The sequence below is a fragment of the Macrobrachium rosenbergii genome, chromosome 6 (assembly GCF_040412425.1).
Source record: "Macrobrachium rosenbergii isolate ZJJX-2024 chromosome 6, ASM4041242v1, whole genome shotgun sequence".
Lineage (NCBI taxonomy): Eukaryota > Metazoa > Arthropoda > Malacostraca > Decapoda > Palaemonidae > Macrobrachium > Macrobrachium rosenbergii.
The window spans coordinates 9,089,127-9,110,985 of NC_089746.1; the positions used below are offsets into that span (position 1 = coordinate 9,089,127).

Here is a 21,859-nt window from a genome sequence, read left to right on the forward strand (position 1 = left end):
GATGGCTGAGCATGTAAAAATTTATCAACACTATTGAAGAATAAATGAAATATATGATTAAAAAATCAACCTTGTATGGTATCAAATTGACCACAAAAACTTACCATTTGTGTTAGTGACTGCAAGACATGTTCAAAGAAGAATTTTCGGAGCCAATGCCATTCCTTCTTGGACTGTCGTAACAAGTACTTATATATGTCAAATTCATCAATTAGCAGTGTTTTCCCAACACGATGAATCATCATACTGACATGAGCTTTGGGGTTATAAGGAATCTTGAGCAATTTCTTGATATTTTCAGCATCTGACACAACATCCACTTCTCCTATGCAATCAGGAAACTGGTGTGCCATAAGGAAGCTGAAAAGTATTTTAAATACAGACTACTATAAGCCTTGAAGAATTTGAAACCTATAAGCTGTATCTCTACATTTGTAGTTGGAAAACTTATATAAATAATAAAAGTCTCACAAATCAAATATTTACTGCCTAGCCATATGGCAGCCTAATTATATTAGACCACACACAGGCACTTACACAGAAAAAGACATCCTTGAAAAGAGGCAACTTTACATTTAGTCACCTTCAGGGCATAAGGTTTATTGGATCACAAGTAAATCTTACAATAGTTTGTATGTGTATGCATGACATTCCTGGCCTAAAGAAGGAAGGAAATTCTACATTTAGCCAATTATTAAACAAGACTTAACGGCATCACTGATTCAACACAGTAACAAGAATAGCCTGACATGTTCATTCTTGAATGAAGGATAAAAGTAATAGCAGTAAAAATCTGTAGTAGCTGGATACTCTGCAAGACCATAACAAAGGAAACTAATGAATTATGACAGAAAACAGAAGAGCAAAGGTCAACGAAACACTGCAAAGAAAACAGGTACAGTACATTGTTACAAAGTGCTGTGGGGAGAAAGAAATTACCATGGCCTTGGTAAGGCGGTACAAGTACAGCTCTATCCACAGAGATTAAAGTAAACCAGACAACATTAACTTTATCAAGAAAGAGAATATATCTGCACACGTCATAACAGAAGTTGCGAATGAAACACATGGTATGAAACTCAATAGAGGACAACAAATAAAAGCACCCAAGATAAAAAATAAACTAAATCTTCTAAGATCTTGACCTCAACGACCCAGATTTCATTAATATCTGTCAATTTTGCAGATTTTTTTATACAGAAACAGTATCTTAATTCATAATGAGAAAGCCAGATTTTAATTTACAAACAATTTAATATAATTTTGTTACCATATTTCCCACTAAAAATTTCAAGTACTACTACTAAAACATAATAAATATAAGGCAAAAAGTTAGGTGATACGTAAACATTATTAGCTAATATTTTTTTAATTTACATAAAATAATGTAGTGTCTATTCAAATTAACTGTAAGAGATGAGGAACTAAATATACAGAAGGTTGGCTAATCGACAGGGGAAACTTATAAACTTTTTCAGTCTTTTACTAATTCTTTCTCTCATAAACTAATTTTTTTAATAACTTTCGAATAAAAATCTACTACTGAATATTACTTTTACATTTTTCAGTATCAATACATTTCACTGGGAGATAATGGAGCAGTAGTAATTTCACAGGCTACAGTCTCTCTCTAAATCATTTAATGACGCTGAATAAAACTGTACTTTTATTACTTAACATGTTTGCAAAAATTTCTTAAAATTTAAATTTGAATAACAGAAAATGAGGACCTACAGTTTTGGTTAATGATAACAACCTATGACCACTGAACTACAAATCATATTGACAGGGAAGGCAAGGCTACCAATATAATCAACATCCAATATGGATGCATGTACCGTACTTCTTGTTAGTTAAACCTATCGAGCAGCACTGATTGTCTTTCCAGCAAGAAATCTAATTGCTTTTAACCCAGAAATCTCTGTCCTGGTAAATACAAAACTTTAATTTTAAAATTTTTCACTCAACACCAAATCCTTACCAAATATTGTGAAAGCTCAGAGAAATTATTTTTTAGACCAATTTTCTGTCATAGACCTAAAAAAGAAAAAGACAAATACAAAATGAAGTTTTCATAATAAAACTAATATTGTAATACCTGAACACCTGAATTTGCCCTTAATCCCACTAGCCCAAACAACTCTCAATTACCCATCCCACTAGTGGGAATTTTAACAGCCTGAATTACCAACGTTGCAGGTAAAACCTTGTCACTTGAGCTACCATAACAAAAGGTTGGCAACACTGACACAGATGTGCGCCAACAAGCCCAATTTTCGTCAACTGCTTTATTCACGGTCAAAACTGATGTGGGGAAAGGAGGGTGGGAATCATTCAGGTGTTCAGGTAAGTATTACAATATTAGTTTTATTATGAAAACTTCATATTGCAATACACTAACTGAACACCTGAATTAGCCTGATTAACACAATTCTAACAAGGTGGGATCAATCTAATTTCAGCCTGACCTGCCAAACGGGAAGGCAAGTAACTCATTATTCACCTACTCTGCCTATATGCATGTATTCTCACCTGGTTAACCACTCGGAAGGAGAGGATGCCTGTAGAGAGAGTACCCTCGACGTCAGTCTCAAGTCTCGGTACTGTCTGAGTCGAGCTACCTCTCATGTGGTATTCAAACCTCCTCATGGATAGAGAGTAGCAAAAAACCCTCCTACCATATCGCTAATCACAGCCTCCCATGAGTAGCGGAGAACGACAAACCTCCCACACGGCTAATCAAAGCACTCTCATGTATGGAGGGGTACGATGAACCTCCCATGTGGCTAATCAAAGCACTCTCATGTAAGGAGGGGTACAATGAACCTCCCACGTGGCTATTATAGCCTCGCCTGTATGGAGGAGAAGTTGAATGTGCAGTCTCTTCGGGTTCTTCGCCGTATGTTGCAGCCGACATCTGTGCAGAAGGGGGGTTTTGGAGAAAAGATCCTATCAACCTGGCTCAGCCTAGTTTCATCATGCTAATGTCCTGCCTAATGCTCCCCTTATGGATCCTGATCAATGGAGAATTCCAAATTCCAAGACTAGCGTGAACACTTAACTTCCACCCCCGCCCCGCCCCCAACCTTATCATGCATTTACAAGATAGTGTTAGCCACCACGAAAGGACCCAGCGAGTAACCCTTTTCTGACGAAAATTGGATGTCCCTGAGGTAAAAGGTAGTGAAGACTGACACTGACTTCCAAGTGGCTGCTTCTAAAATCGCTGACATCGAATAATTTCTAAGGAAGGCTGAAGATGTCGGCATTCCTCTAACACTATGCGCCCTCAGATGCGCAAACAAAGTTGAAGGTTCCGAAGTTGATGAAAAGCCTTCCAATGCTTGCTGGATAACCTCCAGAAGAAAGAAACTGATTGCGTTCTTGGAGATCGAACGCAAAGAGCATTTAGGAGAAACGAATAACATTCTCGGGCGAGGCAAAAGTTTCTTAGTCCGAGACAGATAGACTTTTAAAGCCCTAACTGGACATAAAAGCATCTCGGAAATGTCGCCTCCTACAAAGTCTTCTAAGGATGTGACCTTGAATGCCCTTGTCAAAGGATTCGTTTCAGATTTGGACTTTGCCAAGAATTCCGGTAGGTAAGAAAGAAAAATATCTTTCCCTGAGAAGGAGACTGTCCTGGACACCGCCCAAATTTCTCCAATTCTTTTGGCTGTAGCCAGTGCAATTAAAATAAAAACTTTCTTAGTTAATTGCCTTGGGGGCACAGACTAAGGGTTCGAAGGCTGCCGATCTTAAGAAATTCAACACCGCCTCTAAATCTCATGAGGGGACCCAAAGCGAAAGAATTGGGCACTCTATTTTAAAAGATCTTAACAGATCGTGAAGAATCTTGCTGGTTGAGAGTTCCAGAAGGTGAAAGCAGAATGTACTGGTCAGCACTGACCTGTACCCAGTAATTGTAGAGTAAGAAAGTCTTTTGTCTCTCCTTAAAAATAGCAAGAAGTCTGCTACTTTCTCAACTGATGGGTGCGAAATACAATGCCCTTGTTTTTGCCACCATCCACGATACATTGCCCACCTGGCCTGGTATAACTCCCTGGTTGAACTCCTTAAGCAGAGAGACAGTTGTCTAGCCACTGCTTTAGAGAGTCCAGCATGAAGGACCACTCGCTGGACAGTCTCCACGCAGCTGGCTTCAGCACGCGGAGGTTCTGGTGGAAGTAGTGGAAGTGTGGCTGTTTGAGTAAATCTCTCCTCTCTGGGAGGAATACCGGAACTTCCGTCAACAGGTCCAGGAGGTCCAGAAACCAGGGTCATTTGAGTGTTCTTGCAGCTCCTGAGTTTTGCAAGGACTCCCTGTATCTTCCCGAAGGGAGGAAATGCATAAACTTGTAAGTTGTCCCATGAGTGCAACATTGCGTCTGTCCCGTAGGACATGGGATCCGCTACTGGGGAGAAGTAGACTGGAAGGCGATGGTTCATCCTGGTGGTGAATATGTCTACCATCGCCGGCCATCTCTTGAGCAGCAGTTGCACCTCATCTTACACTATTGTCCATACCCCTCTGAGAACTTCCTGTGACAGACTCAGAGCATCCGTCAAGACATTGAGCGTTCCCAAAATGAATTGGGAAATGAGCGAAACTGTGTGTTCTTCGCACCAATGGAGAACTCTCTGTGCTACATCGTTCAACACCTGTGATCTTTTCCCCCCTCCTTTTTGAGATAAGATACTGCTGTAACGTTGTCGCAGAACAACGCTACGGTCTTGTTGCTTACCTGTTCTGCAAAGCAACTTAAAAGCCTTCTCAATTGCTCTTAATTCCTTGTAATTTATGGACTCCTCCCGATCCAGATCCTTCCAAAGGCCCTGAGCCTGAGATTCCTCCAAGGCTACACCCCAATCCTGATCTGAGGCATCTGTGTACAGATGTACGTCTGGAAAGGGGGAGTCCAATCTTACAACGGTGGTCAGATGATGTTCTTCTGACCACCACCAAAGATCCTTCAGGCAAGAATCGTCCCAGATTACTGACACGTTCTCTTCTCGAAAGTCCCAGTGATTCCTGAGACACACCTGCAGAGAACGCATCCCAAGACGAGACCCTGGAACAAGAAGGGATAGGGAGGCCATCCGGCCCAGCAGGCTTTTCTATAAGCTCACAGGTTGAACTTTGTTTGACATGAAAGTTTCCAGCTGGCTTAAAATCGCCAGAACCCCCTCCTCTGTCGGGAAAGCCCTCAAAAGACGCGTCTGAATCGTCATTCCCAGGTACGTATTTACTTGCGTTGGAAACAGAGAACTCTTGTCGAAATTGATTCGTATGCCTAACTTCTGGCATAGGTTCAAAAGAAAATCCCTTGCCTGCAGAGCCTCGCCTTCCGACGAAGCTTGAACCAGCCAGTTATCGAGGTATCTTATTTGGAAGCCCCAACGATGCATGATGTCCGAAACAGGAGACATCACCCTCGTGAATACCTGAGGTGCTGTGGTCAGACTGAAGCAGAGGACTTTGAACTGAAATGTCCCAGTTGGACCCGAGAAACGAAGGAACTTCCGAGACTCCTGATGAATCGGAACCTGGAGATAAGCGCCCTTGAGGTCCACTGAAATCATCAAATCTTCCCTCCGGACCGACCGCAGCACCGACTGGGAAGTTTCCACATGAAACTTCGTCGGGTTACAAACTTGTTGAGACCCGAGAGATCTATGATAGGTCTCCAAGATCCTCCCGCTTTGGGGGCCACAAAGACCCGGCTGTAGAACCCCCAGAGAAGGGGGAGCAGGCTTTAAGGCTCCCTTCTCTAAAAGGGCTCGGATCTCTGCCACCAAAACTAACCCCCTGATGGAAGAAGGGGAGTAACTCGGAAGATGCACTGGTGAGTTGGATAGTTATTGTTGTTGTTGTGGTTCCCCAGACTCTGTTATGCCAGGAAGCCTGCACCGCGCAAGAAGGACACCACGCTTACTGGATCTGACCATAACTGTGTGGTAGTGTGGATGTTGTGTTGTTGTCTAAGGGCTGCCAAGTTAGGGCAATCTACTAAGAGATGTGTAATTGTGTGGGGACTAACTTGGCAGAGTGGACATATGTCTGTTTGGGTGTTGTCTATGCGGTGTTTGTAGGTGTTTAGTGATTGGTAATGACCACAGCGAAGTCGAGTCAGGTGTACTCTCTCCAATCTTGAGAGCTGTGTTTCTGTGCTGCTTATGTTGGGTGGGGGTGCAGAGTATTTTGTTGTTGGGAAGGTTATTAAGTGCTTGTCTGGTGAGGTGAGTATGGATGTGCTTTTTGTTTTGTGTGATGTTTGTGGGTGGTGGTACAGAATTCAAGATATTTGTATAGTGTCTGTGTGGTGTATTCCCTATTTGCCTGTGTGTTGGAGGGTGGTCGTGAAGGTAATAGCATGGGCTGTTTGTGTTGTTTAAGACTGATGCCAAGAATTGTGTGCCTCTCATGTCTAAGTGTTGCCTGATGGTGAGAATCTTGGTTTCATCGTAAGTGTTCTATTGGTGTGGATATGTACTGCCAAGGATGATTCTAAGAGCTGTGTTTTGTATTATTTGTAGTTTGTTTAGTTGTGTGTTGGATATGGCAGGGTGCCAGGCTGGGCTGGCGTAGTTTATTATGGAGCGGATGTATTGTTTGTATACTGTGATGAGCGTTTCTTTTTGTTGTCCAAATGTTGTGCCTGTTAGTGATCTTAGTGCATTTAGTCTAGGTCTGCATTTCTTGATGATGTTACTGACATGTGGAGCAAATGACATTGAAGTGTTGTATGTGACTCCTAGGATTTTTGTTTCATGTGTGTGTGGAATTGTGGTGTTGGATAGTGGAGGAGGAGAGTGAAAGGGGACTCTGTAACCCTTCTTTAAGACCTCCACTACACAACTCTCCGCGCCCCACTCCTTCCAGATGTCCCAGAAAGGGGCAAGGCAACTCCTACAGGTGCAGGTGAAGGGAATGTCTCCTATTTCCGAAAATCCTTCTTACGATTGGAAGGTTTCAGATCCGAGGCAGAACTGGAAAGCCTGGATGAAAAGCATACTTTCTTAGAAGAACTTCGCGGAGACTTGGAGCGAGAGCGCTTCGAAGGAGAAGACATTCTGGACCCCTTTGAAGATCTGGCACTCTGCGCTGCAACCCTATCAGACCAGATAGCATCCACATAGTGTGTGATAACGCCTCCAACTGGTTGTGGAAGGTGTCTTCCAAGATACTGGCTTCCCTGGCCGAAATAGATACTAGACGGTTCGATGATGGAACCTGAGATAGAAGAGCCTATTCCGACTCGTTCAGCGACACCCTAACAGCCGCAGAAGGGTTACCCGCGACCCTATAAAAGCCCTTCCGAATAAGAAGCAAGGCTGAATCCTGCTTACCCGATCCTATCAAGGATGCCAACCTACTGTCAGCTCCTCTCAAAGCCTGCTCAACCCTGCCAAACCAGAACAGATTTTTTGGTGACTGTGCTACAACCGGTTTTGTTGCATAAAGCGACTTGAACATAGCTTGGTTATGCTGTGTCGGCTCCTCCGGAGCCTTGGACAGTAGATACAGCGAGCGGATAAAGTCCAACATCCGTCTGTACTCAGACTTATTGGTTGAAGGAAAACTAGCCTCCGGTATCTGATCCCCCTCTTCATAGGAACAGTCTTTGTCCCATTGGTTCAACCGAGACGAAACCGGAAATAAGACAGGCTGACCCCTAGCAAACGTTGAACCTGATGATCCGGAACACAACACATCTGGACGGCGCAAGACAGACCCCTGACGAATCAGTCCCTAACACATTGGGAGTCACTGAAATAGGTTGCGCAAACCTCGCACCCTCCAAAGACGATGACGCAACACCTGGGTCAGTCACATCTGGACGGACAAAGCCTACTCCTGAGAGCAGAGAGACTGCAACACCCGCACCACACAAACCCGGATGTAGCAGAGTCACGTGAGACTGGGAATCCAGAACAGAAGGTCCCCTACTTAAAGAAGGAAAGGGTCCCTGATGACCCGAAATCAAACCCGAACCTATGTAGACCGCCTTAGCTGGAGGGACAGAGGAACCTGTCAGAAAAGTTGAGAAAGGAGGAACCGAAGAAATAAAGAAGGAAGATGCCACACTCGGAGTCACCACCGGCGCTCCTGCCAACGATGTTGGGCAGGTAAAGATCGTCCCAACTGGCCCTGAACTCGAAAGGGTTTCAAAGGGAAGATTACGAGGTACCGAACCCAAAGAAACACCAGACAGCTTTGGTACTGGGGCGATTGCGGAAACTATTGGTACTGCAACATTAAACGCTGAGGCAGGCATGCTGCCAACTGCCGCAGAAACTGAATCGGAAGCCTGAGAAAGTACGGAATTCGCCACAGATGGCACCGAAGACAAACCTGCTAATGGCATAGATGCCAGATGAACTAACAAAGTACCAGAAATGTTTCCCGAAAGGTGGCCTGAAAGGGAAGGTAGAGAAAGAGCAGCGGAAGAAGGTTTGGAAGCAGTAGAGGATAGGGAAAAATCTGAGGTTACAGAGGAGGCCATAGATTTTAGAGACAGAAAATATACAGACTCCGGTCACCCTTGATAATCTTGTAATACATCATTTGTGAATTCCGTAAAGTTCTTCATTACATGATCATGGATATTCGAAAACCCTATATTAAAACACTGTCAGACCAATGACCTATACCCTTTGGAAAGCCCCGATAAATCAGCATTATATTCTGCTACATTTAATGTCCTATCAAATGAATTACCATCACCAACCGAAGAAAGTTTTTCCCTAGAAGGAAAAGGAACTCTCAAAGAGGAAGGGAAATCCTCCAACCTTCCCGAACCTGACAAACGTACAACTAAATCTAAATCCTCCTCAACAGATTTAGCAACATTTTGTTGCAAGAAGACTGCAGCCGTAAATAGAACCGCTGCTGGATCTAACAAGGATCCCGGAACCTTTATTGCACCTGCCCCGAAAGAAGACTGCACCTTCAACTTCTCTCCTACACTCTTTGCTACCTCACTATCCCTATTCGTCTATGTCAATCTTATATCTAAATTTACCTCTGAACTTACGCTATCCGAAGACACGGGGAAAACTGCTGCTAACACTGCCTGCTCTGCGCCAGGGGCGGCCAGCAGATCCTACCTTCGAGGTTTGCGGTTCTCCATGACCCCTGGCACCCGTTAGGGCTGGTTCTGGAACAGGCAGGGGAGCTGAGAAAGAATGGTTAGTTTCTATTTCCCTAGCACTCATATTTTGCTCTTTGAATTCAGATAACTTTGTCATGAAACTAGAAAATAAATTTGTTATGCTAGCTGATAATTTATCCTTTAACTTCCTAAATAACTCCGATTCTAAAGCTTCTTTGTCTAGACTCTGAGTTTCTACAGCTGGTTCCCTACATTTGCTCTTGGAAACTAGAGATTTTCTGTTTAACATAATCCTCCAACTGATCTTTTGACCATGAACTACATTCATCACATCTCAATGTTAAGCTACATTGCACCTTCCTACATGCTATACAAACTGAATGTCTGTCATTTTTGAGGGTACTCATCCTCCGTTTGCAACCTGTGCACGATCGGTGGGTTGCAGCATCTCCAACAGTAGCAGTAGCTGTAGCAGAGGTTGAGGCAGTTGTGCTATCCAAAGGGGGCGTCTTTTTATCCTAACTGTCCATGGCGAGTCCAAATCAAGCCAGAGTCCAGACGGGAGAGAAAAATCCAATGCCAGGCGAAAGATCAATCCAGGAGAAAAAGGCGAAAATATGGTCCATGTCATTATCCAATTTCAATAAAGTTAGTAAACAGGGGTCGGGCTAATAACCAAAAGTTCACCTGAAGCAGGAAACATCCATGCAGCAAGGCGAACGGAAAGCAACTGGGGAACCCAGCCTCACTGAGCTGGGACTTGCAGCAGCGTTACCAATGGTGTTTCAGGTAACTCATTTTGACAAGATTTTCCTGTAAGCACTGGTAATGCTGACAGTTAATTACCCAATTAATGGGTAAAAGTTACGGGGATGTAGTTCGGGCTGGTGGGTAACCAGGGCTAATTCAGGTGCTCAGGGAGTGTATTGCAATAAGCTACATTACGATACAATAACGAATTACCTGGAGAAATCTGCATGTTTCAATGTTGGATTAGGCAATCTAATGGAGGAGTGATCTTGCAGCCAGTTAGACGGTGGCCTCTTTAAATCTGTGTTAGACTGTAGTTCACGAAACTGTACTGGAAATTCTACCTGTAATTAAATAAGCAGTTGCATTGCACAAATAACATGCATAAAAAATTTCAAAAACATCCTAAACACTAATAAAAAAGTTGCAAGATATATCACTGCACACTTAAAGTGCAATTTCACAAGACAAAAGACACAATAAGACGCTGGTATACAGTGTCAACTCACTTCTGAGCTTTTAACAACAGCTGCAGAATGTATGTGTAAATCTTGCTCATCTCTGCATCCTTGAACATCTAGGTCCCTCTCCTGGTGATAAGACTCTGCTGTCTTCTTATCATTCAAAAACTGACCACATGCTGCCCCCATAGTTGGTTTCCTGATGGGACTTAATGCTTGTGATGATCTTACTGATTCTGATATCACTAGCGATTTTGATGCTTTAGTGGGAAGAACAACTTCAAAATCCTCATCCTGGTTTGAGTTCCCTTCTTTCTCTTCATCATTACTTGCTTCCATTTTCTATAATGATTAAAGTACTAACAATCTGAAATACAAAGAATGTGCAGCATTAGTAACATGGAAAACTATGGGATTTAAAAGAACCGCTTGTACACAACTACATGGCCTCAAAGCATTCCACTAACTTGATATGAAACTTTCACAATAACTCAAAAAACACATCTGAAATAATGCCAGGCACAGGAAAGAGAATTGTAATTTCTCACTAAAAAAAAGCAGACCTTTGATCACCGGAAGCAGAACTTCCTAAACCATTTCACCCAGCTCTTTCTCTTTAAAAATCCCCATGTGTACTCTACAGTTAAATGTACACTAACTAACATGTCTAGAAGTGCAATTCCAGAAAAATAATGGGTACTGTATATACTTTTGGAACACAAGCATTTCTACATTTTGTACTTGGTACACAACAAACAGTCTTATATTTTTTCAGTATCTCAAACTGCTACTGATCTTGATCACTTAATCTAATAAAACCTCTGACAAAACTGGCTATAGGTATCTTAAATCTAATAAATCTACTGTACATCAAAGATTTCACTAATTACTACTTGGAACTACCTAATCTGGTGTAAAACACTGACTACTTTCATATATATTGTTAGTTGTACCCTACTCCCTATATGGTTATGAAGCTAATGCTAAGTACAGACTCTTAATAAGAATCCGTGATCATAAAAAGAGGATGGAAAGGTGAAAAATGAGTTAATTAACATACATCCTTACCATAAATATATCATAAAAAAATAGTGTTCATTAAAAAAATTAATAATATTCATAACATGTAACTCTTGTTATATGCTAGGCTGTACAAAGAGCTTTTATTAGTTAGGCTAAGAGATATATTTCTTTTAAATAGCCTAAAACCTGTAGCAAAAATCCAGGATTTTAGGCACACTAACAGAAGGGCATGGCTTTGGTCTGGGACTGAAGTACGTAATCTTGAGAGCTCTCTTAACCAGACTTAAATAAAGTTCTTGAATACACAGGAAGTATATGCAGATACAGCCTAAGCATAGTTCATTCAGGTCTGCATAACCTCACCTTAAAGTACTGTACCTACAAAGTAAGTAAGGTATCATCTCTTCTCAATAAAAAAAAAAAAACCATGAGCACATGCAAGATTCACACCATTGGCCAAGAACCGATTATGATAACTCGTGACATGCCCACACAAATCCACATATGCAGTTGCATCGTTTGTCCTACAATAAGTTAAGAGGAATTTCTGTATGTCACATTTATGATTTAGCCTATGGTGCTCTAGGGAAGGTTAGGATGTAATACATTTTACTCTATGACTTTTTGCCTAGGCTATGGCCAGATTAGGTTGGGGGTGTGATTGCTCCCCCACATCCCAGTAAGTAAATGTGCCCTAGGCAGGGTTATGTTGGGTTATGCTTGGTATGGCCCCTGCCTATTAACGGCCCGGTAAAATTTTATAAGTTGCCAATAAGACTCCAGCCAGCCATTTTTGCATGAAAACCCATTTTGGGTTTTTCATGCAGAAATGGCCAGAAAATGATTGAGCACTAAGAGAACCCAAAAATACCAACCTAACATACCCTAGGGGTGTTCACTGGTTACAATTTTGCCGTATTAGCTATGGGAGAGGGGGGTGGTATTGTCTTACCTTAGTCCCAATTTGATTCATTTTTAATTTGTCATTTGCGCATAGTGTTTATGGGGTTCAAAAGAACAAGAATGAAGAGCTCTTTTCAAAAACGTGGGTTAGAATTTTATACCGTGTATTGGCAACTTATAAAATAATACCGTCACTTGGTTAAGTTGGGATGCTACATTTTTCATCCTTAATCAGTTTCTGGTAATGGTAGGCTACCTGTTGAAACACATGGAATGCATATTTTTTTTCGACCAGTCAGGCTGTTGTGGTTTATACATTTCCAAACTTTCCGACTGCTGTGACTAGAGCAATGCTCATTTTGGGCATTGTTAGAAGGGTCAGAATTTCCTAAAATACGATAACCAGTCGAAAAACTATATGGTTCATATGTAATGCTAGCAAGTAGTACGGCGAATCACAGGCCAGGACAACACTTTTCCTGCTAAGCTTAGGTAATCTCGCCAATAAAATAAAAGAACAGCCCGCTACTTCAGGCCAGCCCTGGCCCACAAGTTGTTCAAGAGGAAAAATCTCCTTCCGTAAGTTCCGTTCAAGAGTTTGACAAAAAAAAATTTTTAAATCAAATGCAACTTACCAAAGAAAGTAGTTGCCTTTGAAAATCACCAAGGGCTCATGGGAGTCGTATATATTGCTGACCAACCTGAAATGTAAACAAACAATTACGTTAAGTTCATAGATATCGAGTTAACCTAAATTGATTTCAGCTTGGAATTTGTGCCAACTATAGTTAAATATAGTCATGTTGATAAGACAAATGCTGTATAAATGCTGCATATATGTAACATGGTTACATGTACATAAAATATAATAATTCGCTTACTGCATCAACTGAAATTTGCTCTAAACTGTATTGGTTATAGATTCCCTATATCGACCATTAACCCTCTACCTTGCTTTCTGCTCCTATAATAATTTAAAACTCGAAAAAGGGTGAAAAGAATAGCTAGAAGTATCGTATACGAACTGTCAATATTTCTTCAAGCCTTAGGTGGTATATACAAGGTTTAAGCCTCACAAAGGGTTTCTGTCATCAGCACTTGTAGAATGTTCTAGCTTCGTCGAGAAATTTTCTATCTATTCCAGTAGAATATCTTTAATTATCTCATCTCCAGTTTTCAAAGGAAGAAGGGTGACCATTGAGAAAAAAGTACATGCTCAAATTTAAAGAAGAGCGTTTCTTGGTGGAGAAGCAAATTGATTAGCTAGTTACCAGGGAGGCTGAGATTGAAAATATGTGAGCTGAAGTAGAAATGGAAAACGGTTGCCCCAGAACTGATAATTTCGCGTAAATAAAGTTAATAATTGAAAGTTGTTATGAGGTAAGCGACAGCTCTTAATTTTATAGATAGAAAACTAAAGCAGATAAAGATACAGGGTAAATGCGGCCCACAGCACACGTCTCAGGTGAATTCACAGGAGACAAAATGTGAGGTTGTTATTGCACGCTGTACTGAAAAAAAGATCTGGAAATTAAATCCAAAAATAAGGATTTTTTAACGTTTTTGGAGATGTGGCATACTGATATAAAAAAAATCATAACAATAATAAACAGCGTTGAAAATAAGGTGCCCTTTCATCATTGCTTCTGTTTTTAAGACCTGGGGTCCCTCTCTCAAGTGTTTAAAATTATAAATGCCAGAAGTTGTGAACGTAAGTTCCCTTATTGGGAAAAGTAGTTATTGTTCAGCCAGTTATGAAATGGCTTGACTAACATCACTTTTGTGCAAACAAACTTGTTTCGAGTTTATCCTCTAAGTCTGAATTGCTAAAATATGTGTTTCTTGATGAACTACTTATGCAGCACGTATGGTAAAGGTTAAAGCTTTGCTGAATCATTAGTCAACGCGTAAGCAGTTAATTTCACGGAGGCTCTTGTATGTTCTGTTTCCAGTATGTTGGAAATGATGGAAGAGGATAAATATGGCATTATGGCTTTGTTTAATCTCACATTAGCTTTCGATATGCTTGCGCATGAACTACTATAAAAGATTTATGATTCACTGGAATCACTGATGCAGCACTCGATTGCTTGCAAGACTACTTAAATTAAAGAAAGAATTGTAGCCTATACAGACTAGAATTCATCTTCATGTTCCTCCTGTTCTATATTTATACGATTGATTTGTCAAATGCACTATGGAGACATGTGATGAATCAGAAGCAATATTTTTGCTGATGAAACCCAATTTTACTTCTTCATTAACGACATCGAGGATGCGAAAAAGAAACTGATTGAAGTTCTTAGAGTGCAAAGAAACGAGTGTCATAAAAAGTAATTAAAACTAAATGAAATAACAGGTCATGAATTCATGCTTGTTGGTATAGAAAAAAAAAGGCAAGCAGCCCTGGTAACACTCAAATGAAGAATGATAATAACTTATTCAGATACCTGACAAATTACGATATTTAGATTAGCTACTAGACTGTGATTTGCTTCTCATTTCTCAAGTAGATAGTCTTTCCAGAAGAAACTGCTGACGTTCTTAGTCTCTGAGTGTTACGATAGTGAAGCTTTACCAGTTATATGAAATATGCCGTATTCTTTTAATATCTGCATATATATGTATATGAAAAATAAGTGTGCAGGCCTTGATTGGCGCATTCAGCAGCAGAGTAGGACCAAATAAAGACATCTACAGTTATAGAGAAGCATTAGCGGGAAATTCCTGTGTATGGGGAAATATAGTTTGGGAAACTAGTAAAATCAGTGGTTCATGGTACTATAAAATCGAATGCATCATATCATCCGAGATATCTTGGCTTTGGTCATAGATTTTGAGGGTAGGCCTATAGTGTGGCAACAACAGTGTTTGTGGAGTGAATAATGAAATGAATATGAATTTAGAATGACATAATAACTACAGTAAGGTAATATAAGTACCCAAGAGAATGGTTTATGAACATGTATTCAAATATATATATGGCATGGTAAATGAAAACTTATTCGATCGGAAGAATGTAAGAAAGATGACACTGAGCCCTGAAGCATGGAATTAAGCCAGGAACAAAGCTTCATTTGCAGTTTTCCACATATCTACATAAAATTTATTTGTCGTTTCTACGTCATAATTGTTCAAATTCTGGTGAAAAATAACTTGAAAAGTAAATGATAGTAACAAACGAGCTATTTAGACCTGTCTTCTGATTCCATAAAGAAAATACTGGAATGGATAAATAATTTGGCCGAAAGTACGTGTGCATGTACGTGCACACACAAACAGAGATCGATAAGAAAAGAGAGAGAGAGAGAGAGAGAGAGAGAGAGAGAGAGAGAGAGAGAGAGAGAGAGAGAGAGAGAGAGAGAGAGAGAGAGAGAGAGAGAGAATCATAATTTGCTGGGCTGTATTTAATCTTGCTCTGGTTTAGGGTGCGGCTCCGTTTTCTATAATAGAAATTATTATAGTTGTAAGTAACTTGTCTCTCTATATGTCATGAGTCATTAAGAGACTTAGAATTATTTTGAGAATTTTATGAAGCAGTTAGAAATTTAGTGGAATTATAAGATTTTACTTCTCATGAACCTTATTTCAAAAGTAACTTATACTCCAAGAAAACTCTGCAAGTCGATTTGTATTGAATTTGCGTATGGGACATATTTCTGGACAGTATAAGTGCATTTGTTTTGATATTTCAGCACTGACTAGTAATTATTATTGGACAACATTAGATAGAGGACCTCGGGTACTCGTTGCTCACTCCAAGAAGTAAGTTTGCGGGCATGCTGTTTCTTCGGAGATAGGTGCAAAGTATCCGTTTACTCTTTTTTTAACATGTTTTATGTGTCTTACACCAAATTAATTTTGACACTTCCTGTAAAACTTCGTTCCACTTTTTGGCAACCATCTTGGTTCTATTAATTTCCATCGCCTATCTCATGCATTCTTCCAGCTATCTGCTCGGTTTTTAATAGATCTCATTTTCTTCATTGCCCTTTTTCTCTTTATTTTTACTTCTAGAGATACAACAATTCTCTCTTTTTTACTTCTTTTACTAGTGCCTTTTCTCTCTCAATTTTTATTTCTTCTGGTTTAAAACCAAATTAATTGCATATTTCTTTAATGCTTGTATTCCATCAATTCCGATATGGGTCATGAACTTGGCCTTCAGTTATCCATCTGATTGATATCCTTTCTCTAAGGTGTATAATAAAGCGATACAACATTGCTTTTTTTATATTTTGTTCTACATTGCAGTTTTCAAATATCTTTTTGTGCAATTTACTTATTGATCAACAAAGGGCAAGCTTTAGAGCTTTAATATACTTTCTTGTGCTAATGAGAATTCAGTGATATATCACTTAAAATACGGTTATGTTAAGGGCTTACATTTCTTTTATTTGAAGTTTCACTACCAACTGTCGTCAAGAATTAAATACAATCTGCCACAATAAAAATTGCATTTGTTTACAAGGTTTAGGGAATAAATATTCGCAGATCAGTGGTAACATATGACGTCATCCCTGGTTGTCTGGTCTAGACAGTACCAAGAATTTGTTCACGGTCGTATTGCGGTTAACCGAAGTCTCCAAATTTGTGGGCCTTTTCGTGTCGTTGGGGTCATAATCTTTAAGGTAAATGTGGTTTGCTTTTTACTGTGTGACTAAATTGTTTCAACATCCTTCGTAAATCTGTTGGTGTATTGTTAGGTTAGCTTATTCTGGAAGGCTAACTTCGCCCAGCCTAGACAAGGTCTTCGTGTTTAAGCTGCTTAGCCCAGACCAAACAAATCTATAGACTAGGTTAGGCTAGCTTTGGCCGGGTTTACCCAACACTAGGGGTTACAGACGATCTTGAGAATGAATGAAAATATTTAAAGAGATTTTGGACCAAAGCCCCACCCTGGCCGAGTGAGGGCACCATGCCCTTGGTTAGGTTAGGTCAAGGGAAGACTAGGTTGGGGTGCAGGATATTACTTATACGCCCCTCCATCCCCATCTGCAGTTGCTGTGCTTTGCCATTGTGTCTAGGCAAATTACACTAATCTTAAATCAATATTACGTGGTTGACTGGTGTACTTCTTTGAGACCTAGCTGGTTAGCCTATGTTAGCCATGGGGTAATGCCACATCTTATGAATGTTCAACTAGCCTATGCAGCATGATTTTGCTGATAATTTTTAATGAAATATTGATTAATTGACACTCTTTAAGTAAACGTTAATTTCCTAACTCGCAATTTCGTTCACAGTCCAGAGTCATTTTATCCGAGATTCAATTATTCCCTTGTAGTTCCTCCCACCCCCCCTCCTCCCTCCCTATTAAGGTGAGACTTGATGTATTCACGCAAAATGTCAGATAAATAATAGTCAGTTATAATGGTACCTATTAGGTATTTTTCAGTGATTTGTAGCAGTTTTCTAATATTAAAACGTGAGATTCTGTTTATTTTTCAGTGCAAAATCTTAATCAGTTTATAATAAGTATGATTATGTCATTAATTCTGGAAAATGAATATGGGTTTTTAGTTTTTAGTTCACTAGAATACAAGTTATGATATGATTGAAAGTTACTCACTTTCTGGAGTGAATACTGTCTCTGTACTTTCCACCAAAGATTGAAGATGCCAAAAATCTGAGATGCCTAAACTCAAAGGAGGTAGATTGGCTTCCATATTAATTTGTAAGTCTTGGAGATTACAGTACAGTAATAATAAGGCCCACTACATAAAAACTCATTTATATGCAAGAGGTGTTTTTGTGTAGACCAAATGCATAAAGTACTTTGAACTTCAGCTTTATAGAGATTATATTAAGAATATTAAGTCGTCTTGAGAAGACTTAATATTCTTAATAATCTTTTTGTTAAGTCTTGTGATAGGTGTGCTGTATTGCATAACAAGCTAAATATCTGTTAAGCAGTAAAAAATGCAGTATAACTGTGTTTATAGTAAAACATCACACATGCTAAAGATCCAGTTTGAAGCATTTCAGAATTTTATTTAAGGTAATGAAGGATTGCATTGTATTATGTGTATGTTAATATGTATGCTATTGAGCTTAATTCAAATTTAGTAGCAACTTAAATTGTACAATGCTATTGAGCTTAATTCAAATTTGGTAGCAACATAAATTGTACAGTCCACATACTGTACTCCAATTTTACTCAGATGATAATTTCTTTCATTATCTGTTTTATATTGTACTCTGTTGCAGAATGAGTGTTAGCAGTATGTCTAGTTACCAGGATGACAGTAGTATACCTTTAGTTGATGATGATCCATCAGGTAAGAATTACATTACTTCAAAATTTTATTTTATTTTTGTTACCTTTAGTTTTTTTAAAACCTCATGGTTTTCAATTTAACGTTATTTTCGCCTTTTAAACACTGTGAATTTCGCTGTATGGTAGCCTGTGTTTTACAAAGAAATTTAATATGTTGTCTATTTCTAAAGCAAAGTAGTGAGTAATTTGAGTAGTAACTGATGTTCACTAGGGACATCGTCTGTTGTATATGTATTGATGATGTTGATATGTTTTATATACTAGACTGTGGGTTTGGGTTTGGTGGTGGAGCTATTTTCTGGATGCTGTGTGTATAGAATATAATAATAATAATATTCATAACAGATTTATGTTCGTACTAAAGTACGTGCTTGTACTCTGCCTGTCATGATAGAATCAGACAAATGCCTATCATGGTAGAATCAGACAAAACCAAGAGAGAAAATGGGTAATAATAAAAGAGAGACTTTCTGTCTACCCAAGGGGATACTTTTGCTCCTCCATACAAATTATTCATTGTCTGATGTATCTTTATCACACTGTGTCTGAATACAGTGAATGTTAAGGTTTTGTACATGCAACTTACCCGTCAGATATATACTTAGCTATAGTCTCCGACGTTCCCGACAGAATTTCAAAACTCGCGGCACACGCACAGGTAGGTCAGGTGATCTACCATACCCGCCGCTGGGTGGCGGGAATAGGAACCATTCCCGTTTTCTAATCAGATTTTCTCTGTCGCTGGTTCCGGCAACATCTGTTGTTGGTTCCTCCTGCTTTGATTTTCGTTTCTTGCTTGCTGAGGATCTGTTTTGGCCTGATTTTGGTGACGTATTGGATCTTTGGTTTGGCATACGCTATTGTGGACTGTTTTTTGATTTGCTTTTGGATTGTTCATTAAGATGTCTGATGTTAATGTTTCACCTGTGTTCCGTGTGTGTGCTGAGGCAAGAGTGTAAGGTGAGGTTGCCGAAAGCTTCGGTAGACCCTCACACTGTATGTATGAGGTGTAGGGGGAATGATTGTTCTTCGGACAATAGGTGCAAGGAGTGTGAGAAATTGTCTGATCAAGAATGGAAGGTTTTGACTTCTTATTTGAAGAAGCTTGAAAAGGATAGAGTTAGGAAGGCTTCCTCCAGAAGCTCGAGTAGGTCTCGCTCTGCTGAGCACGATTTAGAGATTAACACAGTAGACTCTCCTAATCCTTTGGTTTCAGCCCCTTCTCCCTTCATCGAACCTGTGGATTCGTCCTCTGAAATGGCTGCGATGAAAGCGGAACTTCTTCGGATGAAATCACAACTGCGTGCGATGAAGGAAGGTAAGAGTGACAGTGATATGTGCAGTGTCCCCAGTGCAGTGGAGGGGGCGTCTGATCGGCTCCGCATTGCTCCTAGGCCTGGACCTCTTCCAAACTCCCAGGACCAGTGGAGGAGGAATGTCGAAAGCCGCAGGGAGGATGTAGAGCATCCCCAACGATCAGGCGTCCCTTCGGCAGATCCTGTAGTTGCGTCCCAGGCTGCCTTGGATCGCCATAGAAAAGGCATCCTGAAGAAGTGTTTCTCGTCGTCTGACGCGTCTTCTCCCGAGTGTGGTTGGAGTTCGGCTGAGGAGTCACGCCCTCTGAAGAGATCCTGGAAGGCTCCTAGAGTAGAGCTTTTGGACTCGAGCCCTGAGCGCTTCCCCGAGGATTCTCCTATAGTCAGGAAGAGAGCTCGTAGATCCCCCTCCTCCTCTCCAACAGGAGTTAAGGATTCGACGAAGAAGATTTTGATCGACCTCCAGGAGCAGTTATCGGCACTTGTTGGATCTCTTGCAAAGGATACCTCGTCTCGTAGGAAGGATGACTTTCTTCCTATTAAGAGTTCCAGGAAGCTCTCTTCTTCAACTCGTCCGCTCTTCTCCTGCCAAGCTTCCTTCTACTACGCAAGTTTTCTTCGTCCTCTCCTGTCGTAGCGCTCTTCGCCCTCTCCAGGCGCCGTCTGGAGCCCAGCAGGCGCACTTCTTCCAGGCGCTCGTCATCGGAGGGAAGCGCCTCTCCTTCCAGGCGCACTTCACCTCGCAGTACTTCTCCTTTGGACAGGCGCTCGTCGTCTTCCAAGCTCCCTCCTTCCGGCAGACACCGCTCTCCTGCCAAGCGCCCTCGCTTTAGGGCCTCCTCTCCTGGAAGGCTCTCATCTGTGGACAGGACCCCCTCTCCTGTCAGGCGCCATTCTCCTGGTAGGCGCTCTTTGTTGGACAGGAGTGCTTCTCCATCCAGGCTCGCTTCTCCTGATAGGCGCTCTTCTTCTTTTAAGCCTTCCTCTCCGCCTGCTGCATTGGAGGAAGTATCAGAGGAGGAATCTCCTAAGGACGCTGGAGTTTCAGATTACAAACGGTTGGCTTCGGTTCTGATTCAGGAGTTTGGAGATTCTCCGGGATCTTTGTGGGACAGCACCAAGTCAGCAAGACCCTCTTCGTTCGTCAAGATGCGCCCTACGATTTCGATGAGGAAAGCCTTTAAAGGAGTCGGAGAATGGATGCAATCTAAGAAGGATGCAAGCAAGACGGTTTTCTCTTTCCCCCCTTTGAAACTTTTGGGAAAGTCAGGAATGTGGTATGAGACCAAGGAGCCTATGGGGTTGGGGCTCCCCACATCAGCTGACGGATTTTTTCTAATCTGGTAGACTCCTCTAGGAGACTTTCTCTTTCTTCAGCGAAGGCGACTTGGGGAATGAGCGAAATGGACCATCTCCTCAAGGGTCTTTTTAGAGTTGTGGAGGTATTCAACTTTATGGATTGGTCTCTTGGAGCTTTGGCCAACAGGACTCGGGACCCCGAATTCCTGTGTATGGACGACTTTGTGAGTGTTTTGTCTTGTTTGGACAAAGCCGTGAGGGACGGTTCCGTGGAAGTCGCTGCCTTATTCAGAGCTGGTATACTCAAGAAGAGGTCAGTATTCAGCTCTTTCCTCACGAAGTCCGTGTCTCCTCTTCAGAGATCCTCTCTTCTGTTTGCTCCTCTTTCTCCCCACCTTTTTCCTCAAAATTTGGTGAAGGAGATTTCTCGCTCTTTATCAGAAAAGGCGACACAGGATCTTTTGGCCCAGTCGTCGAAGAGGGTCAGACCTGCTGTCCCTTTCGCCAAGAAGGAGAAGGCTCCCTTTCAGGAGCCCTTTCAAGGTGGTCCTTCGTCTAGATCCTCCTTCAGAAGCAAAAGACCCGAGAGAAGAGGAAGGTCTTCCTCTCGTCCGATCAAAAGGACAAAGTGAGGAACGAGTACTCCAGACGACAGTGGGTGCCAGACTGTTACAATTCGCCGAAGTCTGGGCACAGAGAGGGGCGGACGAC

The 21,859-nt window shown here is 41.1% G+C and overlaps 2 protein-coding genes across 11 annotated transcripts in view; one reads left to right on the forward strand and one right to left on the reverse strand.

Moving 5' to 3' along the window:
- LOC136839166 (erythroid differentiation-related factor 1) overlaps positions 1–13,224 on the reverse strand; it is a 57,039-nt gene extending 43,815 nt beyond the window's left edge. Inside the window, exons 1-5 of one of the 2 annotated variants that reach the window (XM_067104847.1) lie at positions 13,135–13,224; positions 12,889–12,954; positions 10,376–10,694; positions 10,080–10,210; positions 105–360 (exon numbers count right to left, since the gene is read on the reverse strand). In XM_067104847.1, the coding sequence (XP_066960948.1) occupies positions 105–360; positions 10,080–10,210; positions 10,376–10,666 (678 nt within the window). In that variant the 5' untranslated portion in view covers positions 10,667–10,694; positions 12,889–12,954; positions 13,135–13,224. Of the gene's footprint in view, positions 1–104; positions 361–10,079; positions 10,211–10,375; positions 10,695–12,888; positions 13,082–13,134 lie in introns of those variants that run through there. The other variant, XM_067104846.1, reaches the window with a different exon arrangement.
- Positions 13,225–15,897: 2,673 nt separating this feature from the next.
- LOC136839167 (short coiled-coil protein homolog) overlaps positions 15,898–21,859 on the forward strand; it is a 45,746-nt gene continuing 39,784 nt past the window's right edge. For 6 of the 9 annotated variants that reach the window (XR_010853235.1, XR_010853234.1, XR_010853237.1 and 3 more), the window contains exons 1-2: positions 15,898–16,018; positions 18,464–18,534. Coding sequence is in view for 4 of the 9 variants with exons in the window: in XM_067104848.1 (XP_066960949.1) it covers positions 15,900–16,018; positions 18,464–18,534 (190 nt within the window). In the remaining 5 variants the exon portion in view is untranslated. Of the gene's footprint in view, positions 16,019–16,745; positions 16,885–18,463; positions 18,535–21,859 lie in introns of those variants that run through there. The other 3 variants (XR_010853238.1, XR_010853236.1, XM_067104851.1) reach the window with 1 other exon arrangement.